Here is a 21,909-nt window from a genome sequence, read left to right on the forward strand (position 1 = left end):
ACACACACACACACTCATACACACTCTCACACACATAAACACACACATACACACTCATACACACTCATACACACTCATACACAATGACACACACTCCCAATCTCACACAAACTATTACTCTCACACTCAAACACTTCCGCTCTCTCACACACTGTCACTCATACTCTCACACACAGATTCATTTACTTGCACAATTACACACAAAGGTATTCAATCATAGACAAATTCACATTCATGTGCACTCACACTCACACATGCTCACACACACTCCCACACTCACACTCACACACATGCACACACACACACACACACACACACACACACACACACACATTCCACTCTCACACTTGCTCACACTTACACACACACTAGTCACACACTCAGTAAATGCTTTGCATTGAATCCTCATTTATTTGACTGGAACTTCCTAGTGACTCCTGCTTTAGCTGATGGTGAATTCAGACTGAACCCTTTGTCCTTTCCTGTAAGAGCCGTGCCCTTGACTTCTGAGCATTCCCGGCGTCTGTCTAGCTCAGACACTCCGAGGAGCCGCCCTCCACTAGTGGTGGAGACTCTGGTGTGAACAGTCACGCTCAGCCCTTCTCTCCTCTGAATGGGAGAGTCAGGGACAGAGGTTTCATCCTGTACCTTCTATGCCAAAGGTTGAACAGGCAAATAGGAAAAAAGGAGGATGCATTTAGGTAGCACCCCCAAGGCCTGGAGCAGAACAAGAGGAGGTTCGAGGTGTTCGAGGTGTCACCTTCCAGGAGTAACACCAAAACAGGGTCCCATCTGCTCTCTCGGACACACAGTTAAGACAACGTGCTGGTACTGTTGCACGACAGACCCGGTTTGATCTGGCCCTTGGATGCTATCTGTGTGGATTTTACAGGACCTCCCTGTAACCACCTCAGTTTCCTGTGGGTACTCCAGCTCACTCCCATTTTCGCAAGGTAAATAGCCAGAGTAAATTGCCCCAGAGTGGATGGGTGGCATAGGAAACCAGGGTGTTAGGGAATGGTGTAGGGAAACCAGGGTATTAGGGAATGGCATAGGGAAACCAAGGTAGTAGGGAATGGTGTAGGGAAACCAGGGTATTAGGGAATGGTGTCGGGGAAACCAGGGTGTTAGGGAATGGTGTAGGGAAACCAGGGTATTAGGGAATGGCATAGGGAAACCAGGGTAGTAGGGAATGGTGTAGGGAAACCACGGTATTAGGGAATGGTGTCGGGGAAACCAGGGTATTAGGGAATGGTGTCGGGGAAACAGGATATTAGGGAATGGTATATGGGAAATGAGGGTAGTAGGGAATGGTGTAGGGAAACCAGGGTATTAGGGAATGGTGTAGGGAAACCAGTGTGTTAGGGAATGGCGTCAGGAAAACCAGGGTATTATGGAATGGTTTCAAGGAAACCAGGATATTAGGGAAACCAGGGTATTAGGGTATGGTTTCAATTAAACCAGGGTATTAGGGAATGGTGTACAGAAATCAGGGTATTAGGGAATGTTAGTATGGGAAACCAGGGTATTAGGGAATGGTGTCAATTAAACCAGGGTATTAGGCCACAGAATAGGTTGTTGAAGAAAGAGCTTGATGCCATTGCTCTGTGAGTTGACATGGAATTGATGGGCTGAGTGGCTTCCAAGACAAATGAAAATGGCATTGTTTTGAGAAAGGATAGAGGAGTTCTCCCTGGGGTACAGGCCAATATTTATTCTTGAGAGAACACAACAAAATACAAGTTTGCTTAATCATGCCTAGTGGGATCTTGCTGTGTAAAATAGCTTACCTCTTTTCTGGTATAGGAGAAAGATTGAAAGGGATCTGATGATAAAACTTCTTCACAGAGAGTTGTACATATACGAACAAGCTGCCAGAGGAAGTGGTTGAGGCAGCTTCAATAATCACATTTAAAAGTCATTTGGATGGATAAGAAAGATTTAGATTCTAAATAGGACTGTAAATCCTATGTAGCCTGTGAATAGGTCGGCTGAGATGGGTATCTGAGGTATTGACCAGCATGGGCCGGTTGGGCCAAATGGCCTGCTTCGTGCTACGACTCCCCCTATATTTACTCCATGTTGGAAAGCATGTTCCACTGGAAAAGCCTCGGGAAGTCTGGAAATCATGAAAGATGTGAAGAAATTCCAAGCCTTTTTTTTCGGAAGTGGTGAAAGAAATGACTAAAGACGAGAGAACAGCGAGAAGGGAGCAGGCCCCCACTTTAATCACTTGTACTCAGAAGGGGAGCAGAGGCCAGGACGTGCACCCTCACAGAACGGGGACATAAGCATCTTTTAAATAAGTACCAGAGTGAGGACAGGAACAAACAATCAGCACTGAGGGTGAACTTAGCCAGATAGCTTCATCCTTAGAGCCTTAGTAAGGGGGCCCACTCCCTGTAATGCAAGAGAACTGAAAAGGAAGTAAAGGTGAGGGTTAGGAGGGGAAGATAGGATTGTTGTGGAGAATGCAAGGTGGGGGGGGCAAATTCCTAAAGGCCAGGCCATTTTGGCCGCCTCAGAATTGGCCTTTCATCCTCCTTTTTAACAGATTATTAATTAATTCAAAGCAAAAGGTGTAAACTGACAGGAGGTTTGGTTTGCAAGGGGATTATTGTCCTCTTGTGAGGGAAGGTTGCCTCACAAGAGGCCCAGGTTGCCGTGGAACAGGTGGAGATGAGACAGAGTCTGGCTCTCAGACAGGGCTGGAGCCAAGGATTGAGTTCTCTCTTCACCATTCCTGTACATTTCCAAGACAGGTCATCAATAATTCGAGCCGTCCTGAATTCACATCCCAGGAAGGGCTGCAGATCCGGTGGTGAAGAGAAGTGAGATGAGTGAGCCAGGCCTTGCCCAGGACCACGTTCTACAGTGAGGCACACACCGGCTTGCCCTCCCCAAGGCCTTGACAGGACGGATGGGGTCTGGAGGAAGGGTCTGATCAGCAGGCCATTGGTTGCAGGGTAGTGCCCTGGACCTGCAGAGGGGAGCCGACCAATGAGCTCACTTTGACCTTCTCAATCCAACCAATCAGAGAGAAGTAGGAGGGAGGAGGTAGGACAGAGGTGCAGGAAGGGAGAGCAGTCAGTGAAGAGGGCAGGGAAATAGGAAAGGGAGGAGGAAATGAAGGCCAGAGACAAAGAGGTGTTCAGGGAACCAAGCCTTGACCTTGCAAGGAATCCCTGGAAGTAGTGATGCTGAATTGCATCAATTCCTAAGGGCAGGGGACACAGGAGTTTATAAAATAGGAACAACAGACTATCAATGACACAAAGCTTCAAACACGCGGTTGTCAGTGAGGTGCCTTCCGTCTCCGGGTGTTGGGGACCAACTCTTCGACACGCTGACCACATGTCATCACATCTAATGCTCCGGTTGATCGAAGACATTTGCGATGGATCTGAAAGAGAGAACATCCTGAAACGAGAAACGGAGCCCACAAAACGACACAAGGATACTCAAGCAAAGGAGGCCCAGGGACCAGTGAGTCTAAATCAGAGAGATTCCAGATAGGGTCCTTGAAGATTCTACTACTTCGTCATAACCTCTTTGCACACATTACTCCTCCCCCCACTCACCTCTGCGCATTTCTCGTCACCCCATTACAGGAAGGATATGGAGGCTTTGGAGGGGCTGCTGAAGAGGACGAGCAGGATGCTGCCTGGATTAGAGGCCGTGAGCTGTAAGGAGGGTTGGACAATTAGGTTGTTTTCCCTGCAGCGTCAGGGGCAGAGGGGAGACCTGATTAAAGATTATAACACTCTGAGGGCATTGATAGGGTAGAGAGCCAGAATCTTTGTCCAAAGGTAGAACTACCAAATACTAGACAACATGCATTTGAGGCGAGGGGAAGAATATCAGACCATAAAACCAAAACACATAGGAGCAGACCAGACCCTTCGGCCCATCAAGTCTGCCCTGCCATTCAATCATGGCTGATTTATTATTCCTCTCAATCCTGTATGTAGTCCTGGGTAGGTCTGTAGTCTAGTGTAGTTTTGTGTTGTTTTTTACATAGTTCAGTGTAGTTTTTGTATTGTTTCATGTAGTACCATGGTCCTGAAAAACGTTGTTTCGTTTTTACTGTGTACTGTACCAGCAGCTGTGGTCGAAATGACAATAAAAAGTGACGTGACTTGACTATTCTCCTACCATCTCCCCATACCCTTGACTAACCAGATATAGTGGGGCATGATTTTTACACCGAGCGCAGTGAGTGCCAGGGTTAGTGGTGCAAGCAGATACGATAACAGCTTTTTTAAAAAAAATTATTGAGATACAACATGGGAAAGGAACATGGGCCTTTCGAACCACACTGCCCAGCAATCCCCCAATTTAATCTTAGCCTAATCACAGGACAATTTACAATGACCAATTAACCTAACCACAGGTATGTCTTTAGACTGTGGGAGGAAACCCACGGGGTCACAGGGAGAACGTACAAACTCCTTACAGACGGCGGGTGGGTAATGAACCCAGGTCACTGGTACCGTAAATTGTTGTGCCAACCGCGACACCACTGTGCCGCCCCCTTTAAAGGGCGTGAATTTGAAGGGAATGGAGTGATATAGTTCATGTACAGACAGAAGAGGTTTTAGTTTAATTTGGCATCATGTTCAGCACAGATATCATGGGTCAAAGGTCATGTTCTCATGCTGTATTGTTCTACGTTCTATCCCCTTATGTGAATTGAACAGTGATCAGTGGCAATGAATGGTTAGTTCACGAGGGAGGGGCTCTTTGTTAATTTATTAAATGTGTTGAGTACTTACAGCATTTACAGGACAGAACCAGGAGCCGGTATCAGTCACAGGACCCTTCACCGGCCCACTGCTGAGGAGGACCGCTACAGATCTGATTTTGGCCTCAGCTTCGCATTACAGTCGTAATGCTGTGGTCCAAGGTTAAAGCACTGGGGAAGTTTGGGAAAATGATAGCAAAGCTTTGAAGCAGGCAGCAGAATTAAGCACTGGGCTTGTAGTTAAGCCGAAAGGAGATGAATAGGGGACATTGAGTCAGCAATTGAAGCATTTTCCTCATCATTGTCTAAAAAAGTCACCTTTTAACAAAGAATTTTTACTCACTGATATATTGTTGATGAGAATTCATCTATGTAGCTCCCTGAGTGCAAGAGAAAGAGTGAGAATTAGTTGTTGAAATGGCAATCTGATGAAATGCCAAGCTGATGAATTAAACAGCTCTTAGATGGCTGCAGGACTACACATCGTTCCCCCTTACCTGGTTTGCAAACAGTTTCACATATTACAGGGCAGACGTAGCAGAACTGACAGTACTGTGGGGAAGAAAAAGGAGAAGCAGACTCAAAGCGTTGACTTTTACTATTGGTGACAATCAATGTAAACAAGAGGGAAAGGAGAATTGTGTTTCCTGGTGTGGCACCTGGTGAAAGACCCACAAGTTAGCTGGCTGGCTGTAATTCCGCCAGCCGTAGGGATTGACCCACATGCTCCGCGGAGCCAGCAAGCTTGACTGTGCTGACTGAGGTGAAGATGAACACAAGCGTTGATGGAGGCCACAGTCACAGTATATCCCAGGCACACAAACATAAGAAGCTGGATGGGCCACAAGAGGACGTGGGAACAACTTTTGACCATGCTAAGCTGAGAAAATCCTGGCATGAGAGGAGGGGGCAAGAGTTTCTGAGCAACAGCATTTAGGCTGAAGGAGAAACAACACTGGGGACAGGTGGAGGAAAATGGATGGATTGGGACCAGTGTTCTGGAAGCATCAGGAAGACAATTCTGTCTGTTGCTTTATCACAGATGAACTGAAAGTCTGGTCTGTGAGTCCCTTCCCATGATGGTTTAAGATGTACATTGAGGGGGACTTGTTGTAAGGTGAGTCTTGACATAGATTGGAGGACCATTTCATAGAGCACTTTCGCTTTGCCCATCACAAAAGGAGAGATTTCATGGTGGCCACCCATTGCGATTCAACTTCCCATTCCGCCACTGTCACGATGAGATTACACTCAGGGTGGAGAAGCAAACCCTCACTTTCCATCTGGGTGGCCTCCAACCTGATGGCATTGACACCAATTTCTCGAACGTACTGTAATACCCCTCTCTTCTCTCTTTACATTCCCCATTCCCTTCACCTGCCCATCACCTCTCTCTGGTCCCCCTTATCCTTGACTTTCTCCCATGGTCCATTCTCTTTTCTCTCCTATCAGATTCATTTTTCTTCAGCTTCTTATTTCATCTCCCCCTCTCCCAACTACCCACCTTCCCTCTCATCTGGACTCACCTGTCACCTGCCAGCTTGTACGCTTCCACCTCCCTCACCTTCTTATTCTACCTTCTGTCCCCTTCCTTTCCAGTCTTGATGAAGGGTCTCGGCCCAAAACATTGACTGTTTATTCATTTCCATAGATGCTGGCTGACCTGCTGAGCTCCCCCAATGTTTTGTGTGTGTTGCTTTAGGGATAACAGCTTCAGCTGAAGTTATAGGGATAGACTGAAGCCTACTTCTGGAGTTAATATCTGCCAAAATATTATCAAATACTTGTATTCTCTTTGGACAGGAACAGTTATTACCCCTCAATCATCAGGGTCCTGATCTAAAGGGAATAACTTCACTCGCCCCATCACTGAAATGTTCCCTCAATTTACGGACTCACTTTCAAGGACTCTTTATCTCATGTTCTCAACATTTGTTGCTTATTTATTTATTTATGTATTTATTATTTTTTTCTTTTTGTATTTGCGCTGTTCATTGTCTTTTGCACTCCGGTTGAATGCCCAAGTTGGTGCGGTCTTTCACTGATTCTATTATGGATTTACTCTGTATCCCCACGAGACATTGATAATAAAATTAGTTTGAGCTTTGAACTTTGGAGACAGTGGTGCTGTGCTGGAATGTGGAGCAGTAAACAATCAGATGGAGGAACCCAGTGCCTCGAGCAACACCTGCGGTGGGGGAAGACGAGCCGCTGTTTCGAGTTTAAACCCTGGTTTAGGGCTGAGAGTGGAGGGAGAGGTAACCAGTATAGAGAGACGAGAGGGAGTGGTGAGGCAGGGGCTGGTAGGTGATTTTATTTTATTTATTTATTGAGGTTGGTGGATCGAGGAAGGTCGAAAGATGATGGGCAGGTGGAGGGGAATGGCCAAGGTGGAGACCGAAGGCATGATATTGGGAAGAGTATGAGATGGGGGAAAGCTGGTGATTGGGGAAGGAGTGGAGCAGTGAAGCAGAAAAGCAGGAACATACATTATTTATTTATTTATCCAGATACAGCGCAGAATAGGCCCTTTCGGCCTTTGAATCGTGCCTCCCAGCAACACCTGGATTTAATCCTGATCTAATCACAGAACAATTTACAATGACCAATTAATGTACCAATTGGTTACACTTGAACTACAGGAGGACCAATATCCTTTCAGGGAGGTTTGTTAGTGCTATTGGGGAGGCTTTAAACTAGATTTGCAGGGGGATGGGAACCAGAGTGCCAGAGCTGACAGTGTGGCTGGGGTGAAAATAAATTATATTAAAAGTTCAAGCAAATCTGCTAATAGAAAGGTTGTGAGTGGTGGTAAAAATCTTCTGAGGTGTATATATTTCAATGCTAGGAGTATTGCGGGGAAGGCGGATGAGTTGAGGGCGTGGATTGACACGTGGAATTATGACGTTATAGCAATTAGTGAAACTTAGCTACAGGAGGGGCAGGACTGGCAGCTTAATATTCCAGGATTCCAATGTTTCAGATGTGATCGAGGCAGAGGAATGAAAGGTGGGGGAGTAGCATTGCTTGTTAGGGAAAATATTACAGCAGTGCTCAGGCAGGACAGATTAGAGGGCTTGTCTACTGAGTCCTTACGGGTGGAGCTGAAAAACAGGAAAAGTATGGCCACATTAGTGGGATTGTATTACAGACCACCCAATAGTCAACGAGACTTGGAAGAGCAAATCTGCAGACAGATAGCAGGCAACTGCAGGAAACATAAAGTTGTGGTGGTAGGGGATTTTAATTTTCCATATATTGATTGGGACTCCCATACTGTTAGGGGTCTAGATGGTTTAGAGTTTGTAAAATGTGTTCAGGAAAGTTTTCTAAATCAATATATAGAGGGACCAACTAGAGGGGATGTAATATTGGATCTCCTGTTAGGAAACGAGTTAGGACATGTGACGGAAGTCTGTGTAGGGGAGTACTTTGGTTCCAGTGATCATAACACCATTAGTTTCAACTTGATCATGGACAAGGATAGATCTGGTCCTAGGGTTGAGGTTCTGAACTGGAAAAAGGCCAAATTTGAAGAAATGAGAAAGGATCTAAAAAGCGTGGATTGGGACGGGTTGTTCTCTGGCAAAGATGTGATTGGTAGTTGGGAAGCCTACAAAGGAGAAATTTTGAGATTGCAGAGTTTGTATGTTCCTGTCAGGATTAAAGGCAAAGTGAATAGGAATAAGGAACCTTGATTCTTAAGGGATATTGCAACTCTGATAAAGAAGAAGAGGGAGTTGTATGAAATGTATAGGAAACAGGGAGTAAATCAGGTGCTTGAGGAGTATAAGAAGTGCAAGAAAATACTTACGAAAGAAATCAGGAGGGCTAAAAGAAGACATGAGGTTGCCTTGGCAGTCAAAGTGAAGGATAATCCAAAGAGCTTTTACAGGTATATTAAGAGCAAAAGGATTGTAAGGGATAGAATTGGTCCTCTTGAAGATCAGAGTGGTCAGCTATGTGTGGAACCAAAGGAAATGGGGGAGACCTTAAATAGGTTTTTTGCGTCTGTAAACCGGCATGAAGTCTATGGAATTAAGGGAATCAAGTAGTGAGATCATGGAAACTGTACAGATTGAAAAGGAGGAGGTGCTTGCTGTCTTGAGGAAAATTAAAGTGGATAAATCCCCGGGACCTGACAGAGTGTTCCCTTGGACCTTGAAGGAGACTAGTGTTGAAATTGCAGGGGCCCTGGCAGAAATATTTAAAATGTTGCTGTCTACAGGTGAGGTGCCGGAGGATTGGAGAGTGGCTCATGTTGTTCCGTTGTTTAAAAAAGGATCGAAAAGTAATCCAGGAAATTATAGGCCAGTAGGTTTAACGTTCGTAGTAGGTAAGTTATTGGAGGGAGTACTAAGAGACATAATCTACAAGCATTTGGATAGACAGGGACTTATTAGGGAGAGTCAACATGGCTTTGTGCGTGGTAGGTCATGTTTGACCAATCTATTGGAGTTTTTCGAGGAGGTTACCAGGAAAGTGGATGAAGGGAACGCAGTGGATATTGTCTACATGGATTTCAGTAAGGCTTTTGACAAGGTCCCGCATGGGAGGTTAGTTAGGAAAATTCAGTTGCTAGATATACATGGAGAGGTGGTAAATTGGGTTAGACATTGGCTCAATGGAAGAAGCCAAAGAGTGGTAGTAGAGAATTGCTTTTCTGAGTGGAGGCCTGTGACTAGTGGTGTGCCACAGGGATCAGTGCTGGGTCCATTCTTATTTGTCATCTATATCAATGATCTGGATGATAATGTGGTAAATTGGATCAGCAAATTTGCTGATGATACAAAGATTGGAGGTGTAGTAGACAGTGAGGAAGGTTTTCAGAGCCTGCAGAGGGACTTGGACCAGCTGGAAAAATGGGCAGAAAAATGGCAGATGGCGTTTAATACAGACAAGTGTGAGGTATTGCACATTGGAAGGACAAACCAAGGTAGAACATATAGGGTTAATGGTAAGGCACTGAGGAGTGCAGTAGAACAGAGGGATCTGGGAATACAGATACAAAATTCCCTAAAAAGTGGGGCTACGGGGGTCAGGGGGTATGGAGAGAAGGCTGGGGCGGGATTCTGAGTTGGATGATCAGCCATGATCATAATAAATGGCGGTGCAGGCTCGAAGGGCCGAATGGCCTACTCCTGCACCTATTTTCTATGTTTCTATGTTTCTATTGTGTATAAGAGCTGGAATGTTATGATGAGGTTGTATAAGGCATTGGTGAGGCCGAATCTGGAGTATCGTGTTCAGTTTTGGTCACCAAATTACAGGAGGGATATAAATAAGGTTGATAGAGTGCCGAGAAGGTATACAAGGATGTTGCCAGGACTTGAGAAACTCAGTTACAGAGAAAGGTTGAATAGGTTAGGACTTTATTCCCTGGAGCATAGAAGAATGAGGGGAGATTTGATAGAGGTATGTAAAATTATGATGGGTATAGATAGAGTGAATGCAAGCAGGCTTTTTCCACTGAGGCAAGGGGAGAAAAAAACCAGAGGACATGGGTTAAGGGTGAGGGGGGAAAAGTTTAAAGGGAACATTAGTGGGGCTTCTTCACACAGAGAGAGGTGGGAGTATGGAATGAGCTGCCAGATGAGGTCGTAAATGTGGGTTCTTTATTAACATTTAAGAATAAATTGGACAGATACATGGATAGGAGGTGTATGGAGGGATATGGTCCGTGTGCATGTCAGTGGGATTAGGCAGAAAACGGTTCGGCACAGCCAAGAAGGGCCAAAAGGCCTGTTTCTGTGCTGTAGTTTCTATGGTTCTATGGTACGTCATTGAGCTGTGAGCAGAAACTGGAGAAAGTACAAACTTCTTACAGGCAGCAGCAGGAATTGAACCCCGGTCACTGTTACTGTAAAGTGTTGTGCTAACCATTATGCTACCACACAAAATGCCCGAGGAAGCCTGACACAGCAGGTCAGGAGGGGAATAAATAGTCGATGTTTTGGGCTGAGACCCTTCATCAGTACTGAATAGGTAAATGTCAGAATAAGTGGGTGGAGGGAGGAGAAGGTGAAGGGAAAGGAGGGAGGAAGGAATGACAAACTAGAAGGTGATAGGTGAAGCCTAGTGGGTGGGGGTGGTGGTTGAAGTAAGAAGCTGGGAGATGATAGGTGGAAAATATAAAGGGCAGAGAAGAAGGAATCTGATAGGAGAGGAGAGTCACCATAGGAGAAAGGGAAGGAGGAGCTATGTTAAAAGGCTATCATGAGCACAATAGGTGTAATGGCTTGCTCCTTCACGTAAGATTTGAATGGTAGATTAGGGAGGGGGTGTAGAGGATTGGGAAGATGGGACAGGTACACATGAAGGGGTGGTGGGTCCGCAGGTAATGCTGGAATGGAGATGGAGGGTGGGACACTCTAAACGTTAGCACTGATCCGATCAGTCTCCTCCTGGTGTGATTGTGGCCCAAACACTATCCTGATTTTTCCATGTTGACGGGAATCCTGGAATGCGCATAGTTCTCAGAGAGTCCAACCCTGATGAGGTGGTGTAGTGGCAGGAGGCAGGTCACACTTCTTACCTTGCAGTCTTCGCAATGCTCACTCTTGTCTCCTTCTTCGCAGGGGCACTTGTCACATTCTCCACAATGCTGTGGGAAGAGGAGACAACAGTTACCCTGAGTGATGTAAGCGTCAGAAAAGGAGTCTCCCTGACCCCAGAAAACCCCGTGGAGGGCGCGAGGATGGGGGATTCACATCACACAGTGCTGTAGTACAATGGAACTGTAGTTAAAATGTGGCCAATTAATGTGTAACCTGATTTCAACATGAATACTGTCAGACTCTGGGTGTGCAAGTTCACTATTGTGCCTGTTCTTAGTAATAGCGTGGTGACTCATTGTTTTTACTACATAATGACAAAGGCAAGGTCACTGTGTACAGACGACAGTCACAGGGTGTAGATATGTGTGTGTGAGGAGGGGCTGTGGGCTGTGCGCTGTATTACTGGTTGAGTAATCAGTGCCATTTCTCTATTTTTTTAGGGATGGTAGGAGAATTAGGGGAGAATTCATAGAGGAATACAAAACTATATAGAGAGGGTAAATGAAAGCGGCTTTTATTACAGAGGTTGAGTGAGACTACAACTAGAGGTCATGGGTTAAGGGTGAAAGGTGATATGTTTAAGGGGAAAATGAGGGGGTATTTCTTCCCTCAGAGGGCAGTGAGAGTGTGGAATGAGCTGCCAGTGGAAGTGGTGGATGCAGTTTCAATTTCAACATTGAAGAGAAATTTGGATAAGTACACGGACGGGAGGGGTATGGAAGGCTGTGGTCTGGGTACAGGCTGATGAGACTAGGAAGATTAATAGTTCATCAGACTAGATGAGCTGAAGTTTCAGTACTGTAAATCTCTATGCAGCAGGAGAGGGAACTTCCAGGAATCCGAATAGGGATAAAAAAAATAGTGAGCTAAAGAATGTGATCTGAAATTTCTGTAGACAGTTAAGACCAAAAGTCCATAAGACATTGGAGCAGAATTAAACCATTCAGTCCATTGAGTCTGCTCTGCAATTTGGCATTGCTGATCCATTTGTCTCTCAACCCCATTCTCCTGCCTCTCCCCGGAACCTTTCATGTCTTGACTTACCAGGAATCTATCAACCTCTGCTTTAAATACACCCAGTGACCTGGTGTTTATGGCAACCAATTCATAGATTGGTCAAGCTCTGGCTAAAGAAATTCCTTCTCATCTCCATTCTAAGGAGATGTCCCTCTATTCTGAGGTTGTGCCCTCTGGTCTTAGACTCCCTCACTATAGGAAACATTCACTCCACATCCACCCTATCTAGGCCTTTCAACATTTGATAGGTTTCAATGAATTGCCCCCCTTATTCTTCTAAATTCTAGCAAGTACAGGCCCAGAGCCAACAATGGTCCTCATATGATAAGCCTTTCAATCCCGAAATCATTTTCGTGAGCCTCCTTTGAACCCTCTCCAATGCCAGAATGAGAAAATATAATGTCCACAATTCACTCTTGAGGTTACAGGTTAAAGTTTCTGCACTGTGGGGGTTTTACCACTGACATCAGAGCTCATTGTAAGTAAGAATGAGACAGTTTCTATAATGTTTGAACTGCAATGGTGCTTTCCTTCCAGGCTGAGGACCTCTTATCGGTGCATCAGAAATGCCCTGGCGGTGGTCTCCCAGTCAGCTGGCAGAAGTCTCTCACCTCACAGAAAGCACAGTAACTGCAGATACTGCCATCCTTGTATTCCTCTTCATCTTCTTCACCTTCCTTGCCTGCCAAGGAACAGAAGGAAAAGGATTGGAGCAATGCATAAAATGTAATGGTTTTCATATCATATCCAGATTTGTCATGTCTTGGTATGGTAACTGCTCTGCTCAAGGTCTCTGGAAACTGCAGAGTTGTGGACACAGCTCAGCTCATCACAGAAACCACCAACCCCTCCATGGATTCAGTCGACACTTCTCATTGCCTCAGTAAAGCAGCCCACCCCCGACATTCTGTCTTCTCCTCTCTCCCATTGGACAGAAGATAGAAAAGCCTGAAATCACATACCACCAGGCTCAAGGAGGATAGGTTCTATGCTGCCATTATAAGTACTGAGTAGCCCCCTAGTACGATATAGTGAACTGCTGACCTCCCAAGCTACTTCATTATGGCCTTGCACCTTATTGTCTAGCTGTACTGCACCTTCTCTCTAAATGGAACTCTACACTCAGCGAACACTCTATTAGGCACCCCTGCTTGTTAATGCAAATATCTAATCAGCCAATCATGTGGCAGCAACTCAATGCATAAAAGCATGGTCAAGAGGTTCATTTGTTGTTCAGGCCAAACATCAGATTGGGGAAGAGGTGTGATCTAAGTGATTTTGACCGTGGAGAGATCGTTGGTGCCAGGCAGGGTGGCTTGAGTATCTCAGAAACTGCTGATCTCCTGGGGCTTTCATGCACAACAGTCTCTAAAGTGGGGGTTCCCTTGGTTAATGGTAGGGGTCCATGGTATAAAAAAGGGAACTCCTGCTCTAGAGCTTATAGGGAATGGTGCAGAGAAAACAACCCGGTGAGCAGCAGTTCCGTGAACCAAAACACCTTGTTAATGGTATATGGGCTACAGCAGTAGAAGACCATGAACATACACTCAGTGGCCACTTTATTGAATATGTACCTGATAAAGTTTCCACTGAGTGTACATTCTGCATGCGTTACCGCTTTTCCATTGTACCACCTCAGTGTGTTGCTGTCCTGAAATGATCTGTATGGATGGGTTGTTAAACAAAGTTTTTCATTGTAACTCAGTACATACAATGATAGTAAAGAAATTTACCGACTGAATCTCAGAACTCTGTTCCCAGCATTGCTGAAATTCCGTCAGCAGTCGGACTGCAGTGGCTTAGGAAGGCAGCTCTTCACCGTTTTCTCAAGGGCAATAGATGCTGGACCAGTCAACCAGGCTCTGATTAAAGTGAATAAAAGGAACTAGGACTAACAAGTAGCCACATGCATACCCAAAAACTCAATTCGTGAAGAACCAAGTCAAGAATTGTCTCACAGAGTTCTTATCAGTGAATTATTGACTGTGTTTATCACTAAATGGACATTTATTCCTAAATGGACATTGAACCCTTGGACACTCTCTCACTTTTTAAATATATATTATTTCTGTTTTTTTGCATGATTCTTAATCTATTCAATATACGTATTCTGCAATTGTTATTTATTTATTATTATTATTTTGTTTTTTCTTCTATATTATGTATTGCATTGAACTGCTGCTGCTAAGTTAACAAATTTCATGACACATGCCGGTGATAGTAAACCTGATTCTGATTCTGATTCCCTGTTGAGTTCAGTGTCAAGGATTTTTCAACTCTTGTGAACCAGAGTTCATTTGAAAAGAACAAGGTATTTGCAGATGCTGGAAATCCAAAGCGCTGGAGGAAATCAGCAGGTTGGGCAGCATCTATGGAGAGGAATGAACTGTCGACGTTTCAGGCTGAGACCCCTCATTGGGACTAATTTTCCAAACTCAGTATTGTGTGTGGGGTCAAAAAGTAATTTCTGCCATTGCTTTCAGGATTGTTGAAGTGTTGTACACTCACTGACCATTTTATTAGGTGTCACTGAGTGCACGTCTGTGGCCTTCTTCTGCTGTAGCCCACCCACTTCAAGATTCGAAGTGTTGTGCATTCAGAGATGCACACCGCTGTTGTAATGCCTGGTTATCTGAGTTACTGTCACCTTCCTGTCAGCTTGAACCAGTCCGCCCATTCCCTTCTGACTACTGTCATTAACAAGGTGTTTTCACCCACAGAACTGCTGCTCATTGGATTGTTTTTTGTTTTTCACATCATTCTCTGTAAACTCTAGAGACTGTTGTGTGTGAACTTGAGCTACTCAAGCCACCCTGTCTGGCACCAACAATCATTCCATGGTCAAAGTCACTTAGATCACATTTCTTCCCCATTCTGATGTTTGGTCTGAACAGCAACTGAACCTCTTGACAATACCTGCATGCTTTTATGCAGTAAGCTGTTGTTACATGATTGGCTGATTAGATATTTGCATTAATAAGCTGGAGTACAGGTGTACCCTGTGTCGAAAGGGTTGCTGTGATGCACCTGATGTGGTAGTGTAGGGGGTAGTGCTTGTTGCTCTCACTTTCAGCTTCCACCGGTGGCTAGCACTCTTGGGAAAAGGAGAGCTGAATGTGTAAGTCTCTCGCTGTCAGTACACAGCCTCTCCAACAGAAAGCCTCATGCATTGCCTCCTCACTGGAGACTCACGTAAACTGAACTCCTTTCGGGCTGAACTACTGAGGACGGGGAGGAGGTCTGGCCCATGCACATGTAGTACACAGGTCCACCGGTGTGTGGACATGCCCCGGTGCTCATGAACCAGATCCCCAGCTATGGGTAAATAGCCCCACTGCCTTGTGGGCAGATGAGGCTACAGGACTAAACGGAGACAGCAGATCTGGAGTGAAGCCCCAAAGGCAGCTGGACGTTATCGAACATCCTTCCGTCAGCACCTGCAGTCAAACTGGAGCCAAATGTATTGCGTCATAAGCTTTCCTTTGGACTACACCGGTAAGGCTGAGAGGAGGATCTTAATGATTGGACATTTCAGGATCTCCATATCTGCTGCCCAGGCTTGTGATGATGATTGTCCTTTGAGGCAGATGGACGCCGGCCAACAGGTGAACAGCTGAACCCAATAAAGTGGCCACGAGTGTGATCATCATGCCTTCTCCTGGTGAGCAAGTATGTTCCCTGTAAACTGGCTGGCAGCACGTTCAGCCACTGAATAAGCGATATCGAGCAGAAACAGTGTGTTAATAGCAGCTTCAAACAATACTAATCTATAAAGCTGCAATGCTACAACCCCCATCAATACTGATTGAGAAAATATTGGTCACAAATGAGCAAAGACTACATAATTGCATATAAACTGAATAGTCTCACAGTGCCAACAGAGTTGCAGTGTTATACACCTGAGTCTGGGAATCCGAGGACAAGGACAGGAGGCCCGGATACAGCCTGTCCTGTCCTGTCTGGTCTGAGTGTGGGACTGGGTGGGTGGATGGAGAGATGAGAAAGGGGCTTGTTTGTTTTGTCGCTGTTGTTTCTGCTTATGTTGTTTACTGGACATTGTAGGCATGCTATGTTGGCGCCAAAATGTGTGGTGACACCTGCGAGCTGCCCACAGCATATCGTTGGGTGTGCTGATTATTAATGTAAGTGACACATTTCCCTGTATGTTTCAATGTACATGTGATTAATAAATGTGATTCTGAATATATTCAAAATAAAAACCTAAATAAAAATGTACCCATTTCCTCCTCCCAATAATATATATTCTAAAACTGGAGAACTGGAAAAGCGATTCTTCAGTGTGTTACCAATCCCAGAGTTCATTTTAAATACACAGACTCTGCTGAACATTGTCACATTCATTGTGTTGCCCTACAGCACACAAATTCTACCACTATCTGCTATAATACAAATGTTTACACTGCTCGTTATAAAATACCACATAATTTGCTGTAATATATAATAGCATGAATATTAACAATATATAATAATGATAATCTAAATATAATATTGCACCTTATCTGCTATAATATAATAGAAACAGGTTCTGCTGTACACTATGTCCTACACAGATTCTATTTCCACAATAATACACACAGGATTTAGTGTCCACTGTCTCTCTCTCTCTCTCACACACCACACACACATACATACATACAGGTCTTGTAGTCTGTTATAATTCACGTTTGTAAAAATGTACGGCAATTCCATGGTTTTCTTTAAATGCACAGATATTGCTGTACACAGTGATCCTATTGTCCATTGTAATACCTATGGATTCTTCAGACTGCCATAATAGACACAAGTTTTACTGCCTTGTTATAATATCAACAGCTGCTACTGACCACTGTGTGAAATTAACTTCGACTCTCTGACCTAATATGCTGTCTGTCACAATAAATATTAGTTTTAGTGCCTGCTGTAATAGACATAAATTCTACCATTCACTAGAATATGTATAGATTGCACTTTTACTTTAGAGAGACAAATTTTACTGTAATCTATAACTGGTTGGACAGTTTGCTGTCATGTACAGAGGCCCTGCCATTTGCTATAATATACACCGGTGACGGTCAGCTACAATATGTATACACCATCATCATTTACCGTATTGTATAACATTTATCTGTGTGGCGCGTGGCCAACTGGTTAAGTCGTTGGTCTAGTGATCTGAAGGTCGCTAGTTTGAGCCTCAGATGAGGCAGCGTGTTGTGTCCTTGAGCAAGGCACTTAACCACACATTGCTGTGCAACGACACCGGTGCCAAGCTGTATCGGCCCTAGTGCCCTTCCCTTGGACAACATTGGTGGCGTGAAGAGGGGAGACTTACAGCATGGGCAACTGCCAGTCTTCCATACCATCTTGCCCAGGCCTACGCCATGGAAACCTTCCAAGTCGCAAATCCATGGTCTCACGAGACTAACGGATGCCCATAATAAAAAAAATCTGTGTGGGTGATCTGTTAGTTTTTTATGTGTGAGAGAGGGGTTGGGGGCTTTATGTTATCGTCGCTATTTTTTGAGCGGGAGGGATTTGTGGTTTTTGTCATTCTAGCTGCCAATATCTGGGTGATCAATCTGTTAGTTTTTATGCAAAGAAGGGGGCTGGGGATTCTAGCTACTGTCTTCTGGGTGGATGATCTGTTAGTTTTTTGTCTGAGGGAAGGGGTGGGGGTGTTTGGGGTTTACTAGTTTTGTTTCTTTTTGTTATCCTTTTTCTTTTTCATGCGGAGGGTGGGGCTGATGTATTTTCTTTCAACACCCCCAATGGTTTTCCTGTATTTAATGACTATCTGGAGAAGACGAATACCAGAGTTGTATTGTGCATGCATATTTTGACAATAAAATGAAACTTTGAACCTTTGAACCTTTGAAATGCATACATACAGATTCTAATAAAATATATCTTGTTGCTATACACAGTTCATAGATCTTCCTGAATCATCTGGTAAATAAACCCCGTATATTACAGCTGAACATCTTTGACGTGCAACAATACACACTCTGTGGCCACTTTATTAGGTACAGGACGTGCTTAATAAAAGTAGCCACTGAGTGTATCAAGGATCTGCCACACAATATATAAACCCCCCCAATATATAATATATAAACTCAATATTCGAGACCCCCCCCAATATTACAGTGCTGATGGAGTCACTCTCACATCGAACATCCTGGCTGATCACTCTTGACTTGGCACAAAGGAATTCTTAAAACAGCTCAACGAAGCCAACAGCTCCAGAAATATCCTAAAATGATCTGCAATATGCACTGATGTGCAAAAGAGTAAAGTCTATTATTTCCCATTTTTTCCGGTATCTTGATTGAGGAGGCAGTGACCTATTCCAGTTTATCAGTCGCTTACTGACAATCCTGCAGACTGCTCCTAGTATTGTAGACCAAAGCTCCCAGATCCAAAAGGAAGGTCAGGGAGATGTTAAGCCCCTTGGTCCCAAATTCCTGGCCAGTATTTTCTCTGCAATCATGAGCACAAGAAAATCTGCAGATGCTGGAAATACAAAGCAACACACACAAAATGATGGAGGAACTCAGCAGGTCAGGCAGCATCTATGGAGGGGAATAAACAGTCAACATTTTGGGCTGATACCCTTCATCAGGACTGGAAAGAAAGAGGACAGGTGCAGGAATAAGAAAGCAGCGGGGGGGGGGGGAAGGAGTATGAGCTAGCAGGTGATGTGACGCCAAGTGAGGTGAGGGTGGAAGGTGGGTGAATGAGAGGGGGAGTTGGAGTGAGAAGCTGGGAAGGGTTATGTGGAAAAGATAAAGGGTTGAAGAAGAAGGAACCTAATAGGAGAGGAGAGGGGTCATGGGAGAAAGGGAAGGAGGAGGTGAGGAGAAGAGAAGGGGTGAGAGGGAAGTCAGCAGGAGGATAAGATGATAAGCAACAATACATTATAACATACATTTTGTCGTTCCAGCATACACAATTCTACCATAATTCTATACTTCACATTCCAAAATTGCTATAATATAAGCAGATTGTATTTGTTATAATAGATACAGGTTATACTCTACACTACACAAATTCTATTTTTACAATAATATACACAGATTTTAATGCAGTCTGTCTCATACACAGACACGCACACAGGTCCTATAGTTCTGTCATAATACACACCATTACGTCCACTTGCAAAAATATATACAGATTTTAATATTTACTTTAAAGATACAGATTTTACTGGACAGTAAATTACCCCCTTATCTCCATTCTGGCTCCCCTCTCACCATCTCTCGTCTCCTCACCTGCCTATCACATCCCCTTGGTGACCCTCCTCCTTCCCTTTCTCCCATGGTCCACTCTCCTCTCCTATCAGATTCCTTCTGCTTCAGCCCTTTACCTTTTCTACCTATCTCCTCCCAACTTCTCACTTCATTCCCCTCTCCCCACCCAACCACCTTTTCCCTCTCACCAGGCTTCACCTTCCTCCTTACAGCTTGCACTCTTTTCCCTTGTCTCACCTCCTTATTCTGGCTTCTCCCCACTTCCCTTCCAGTCCTGATGAACGGTCTCAGCCAGAAATATCCACTGTTTATTCTCCTCGATTGACGCTGTCTGATCTGTCGGGCCCTCCAGTATTTTGTATGGGAATTGCTTTTCTCTGCATTCACAGCCAGAATTTGTTTATTTTTTAGACTGGATTAGATTAGATTATGAGGACACTCAGTCCTCGTTTATTGTCATTTAGAAATGGATGCATGCATTAAGAAATGATACAATGTTCCTCCAGAGTGATATCACACAAAAAAAACAAGACAAACCAAAGACTGACGCTGACAAGACCACATAATTATAACATATAGTTACAGCAGTGCAAAGCAGTACCATAATTTGATAAAGAACAGACCATGGGAGCGGTAAAAAAAAGTCTCAAAGTTCTGATCGACTCCCGATAGCCCCCGATAGCAGGTGGCAGAAGGGAGAAACTCTCTCTGCCATAAACCTCCAGGCACCGACAACTATCAATGCATTGGAAGCACCCGACCACAGCCGACTCTGAGTCCTTCCGAAAACTTTGAGCCTCCGACCAGCCCTTCGACACCGAGCACCCAGCACCATCTCTGCCGAGCGTTTCGACCCTGCCCCAGCCGCTGAGCAACAAGCAAAGCCGAGGATTTGGGGTCTTCCCCTCCGGAGATTCTGGACCACATAGTAACAACAGCAGTGAAAAAGGCATTTCAGAAGTTTCTCCAGATGTTCCTCCGTTCTCTCACGTCTCTCCATCAAATCAGGATTGTGCACGGCCCCCTACTTGACAGATTACAGATATCATTCACCGGAGTGGCCACGCAAGCTGCGTCGCGCCGCCATCTTCTCCTTCAATATGTTATGACACAAGTGGAGGCCATTCATCCCATCTGAACAATCCCAGTATTCATTCCTCCTCTCCTGTTTCTCATCTCCTCATCTGACATCGCATTCCTTTTTTTTACCCTCTACTCTGGGCTAATGTGTGATTTGGAGGGGAACATGCAGGTAGTGATGTTAGTGGGTGCCATGGTAGTGTAGCTGTTAGCATAACGCTTTTACAGCTCAGTGCATCCAGCATTCGGGGCCAATTCCGACACTATCTGTAATGCATGGGTTTTCCCTGGGTGCCTTGGTTTCCTCCCACAGTCCAAAGACCTATCAGGTAGGTTAACTGGTCATTGTGAATTGTCCTGTGATTGGATTAGGGTAAATCAGGGTTATGGGGTTGCTGGGGAAGTCTGGCTCAAAGGGGCAGAAGGGCCTCCTCCGCGCTGTATCACCAAATGAAATAAATATCCCAGCCCTGGCAATAGAGCTCATGGGTTTGAGGAGTTCTCAGTGTTGCCTTGGCAAGGAACTACAGGGCCAACGCAATGTTAGCAATCACTTCCAGAGGACTAGAATATAAAAGTGAGGATGTAATGCTGAGGTCAGACCGCACTTGGAATATTGTGAGCAGTTTTGAGCTTCATATATAAAAGATGTGCTGGCACTCGAGAAGGTCCAGAGGAGTTCACAAGAATGATTTCCGAAATTAAAGGTTAGTGTTTGATGGCTCTGGGCCTGTACTCACTGGAATTTAGAATGGGGACAGGGGAATCTCATTCAAAATTATTGAAAGGCCTAGAATGAATGGATGTGGAGTGGATGTTTTCTGTATTGAGGGAGTGTAGAACCAGAGAGCACAGCCTCAGAATTGAGGAGGAATTTCTTTAGCTAGCGGGTGCTGAATCGATGGAGTTCACTGCCACAGATGGCTGTGGAGGCCAAGTCATGAGGTATATTTAAAGTGGAGGATATCAAAGATTATGGGGATAATTCTTCTATTTAATCTTTTAGGTTAAGGTTCCTACTTACTAAACAGCTTTGCCAAGGGAAATGAACCTCATCTGTTGTCCCAACCTCTTCCCTGTTGAGCATCCCCTCCCCTCCCCACTACTTTCTTCTGAACTCCAAACAATTCAAGGCCCAAACGATCTGGTAGGACAGCTTTGTCATCTCGGTGAATTGCCTTTGTACTGTCTCCAGTGTTACTCCGTCATGCTTTTACAGCTCTCTCTATTCCAGATGTGGCCTCACTAACACCCCCTCCAACTGCAT

General features: G+C 44.7%; 1 protein-coding gene across 2 annotated transcripts in view; it reads right to left on the bottom strand.

The window, feature by feature from the left end:
- Positions 1-1,706: 1,706 nt before the first annotated feature.
- The window catches only part of LOC140205472 (uncharacterized), a 28,745-nt gene continuing 8,542 nt past the window's right edge, over positions 1,707-21,909 (bottom strand). Inside the window, exons 2-6 of one of the 2 annotated variants that reach the window (XM_072273080.1) lie at positions 12,930-13,000; positions 11,280-11,348; positions 5,242-5,296; positions 5,088-5,124; positions 1,708-3,403 (exon numbers count right to left, since the gene is read on the bottom strand). In XM_072273080.1, the coding sequence (XP_072129181.1) occupies positions 3,367-3,403; positions 5,088-5,124; positions 5,242-5,296; positions 11,280-11,348; positions 12,930-13,000 (269 nt within the window). In that variant the 3' untranslated portion in view covers positions 1,708-3,366. Of the gene's footprint in view, positions 3,404-5,087; positions 5,125-5,241; positions 5,297-11,279; positions 11,349-12,929; positions 13,001-21,909 lie in introns of both variants that reach the window. The other variant, XM_072273081.1, reaches the window with a different exon arrangement.

Source organism: Mobula birostris, chromosome 11 (assembly GCF_030028105.1).
Source record: "Mobula birostris isolate sMobBir1 chromosome 11, sMobBir1.hap1, whole genome shotgun sequence".
Lineage (NCBI taxonomy): Eukaryota > Metazoa > Chordata > Chondrichthyes > Myliobatiformes > Myliobatidae > Mobula > Mobula birostris.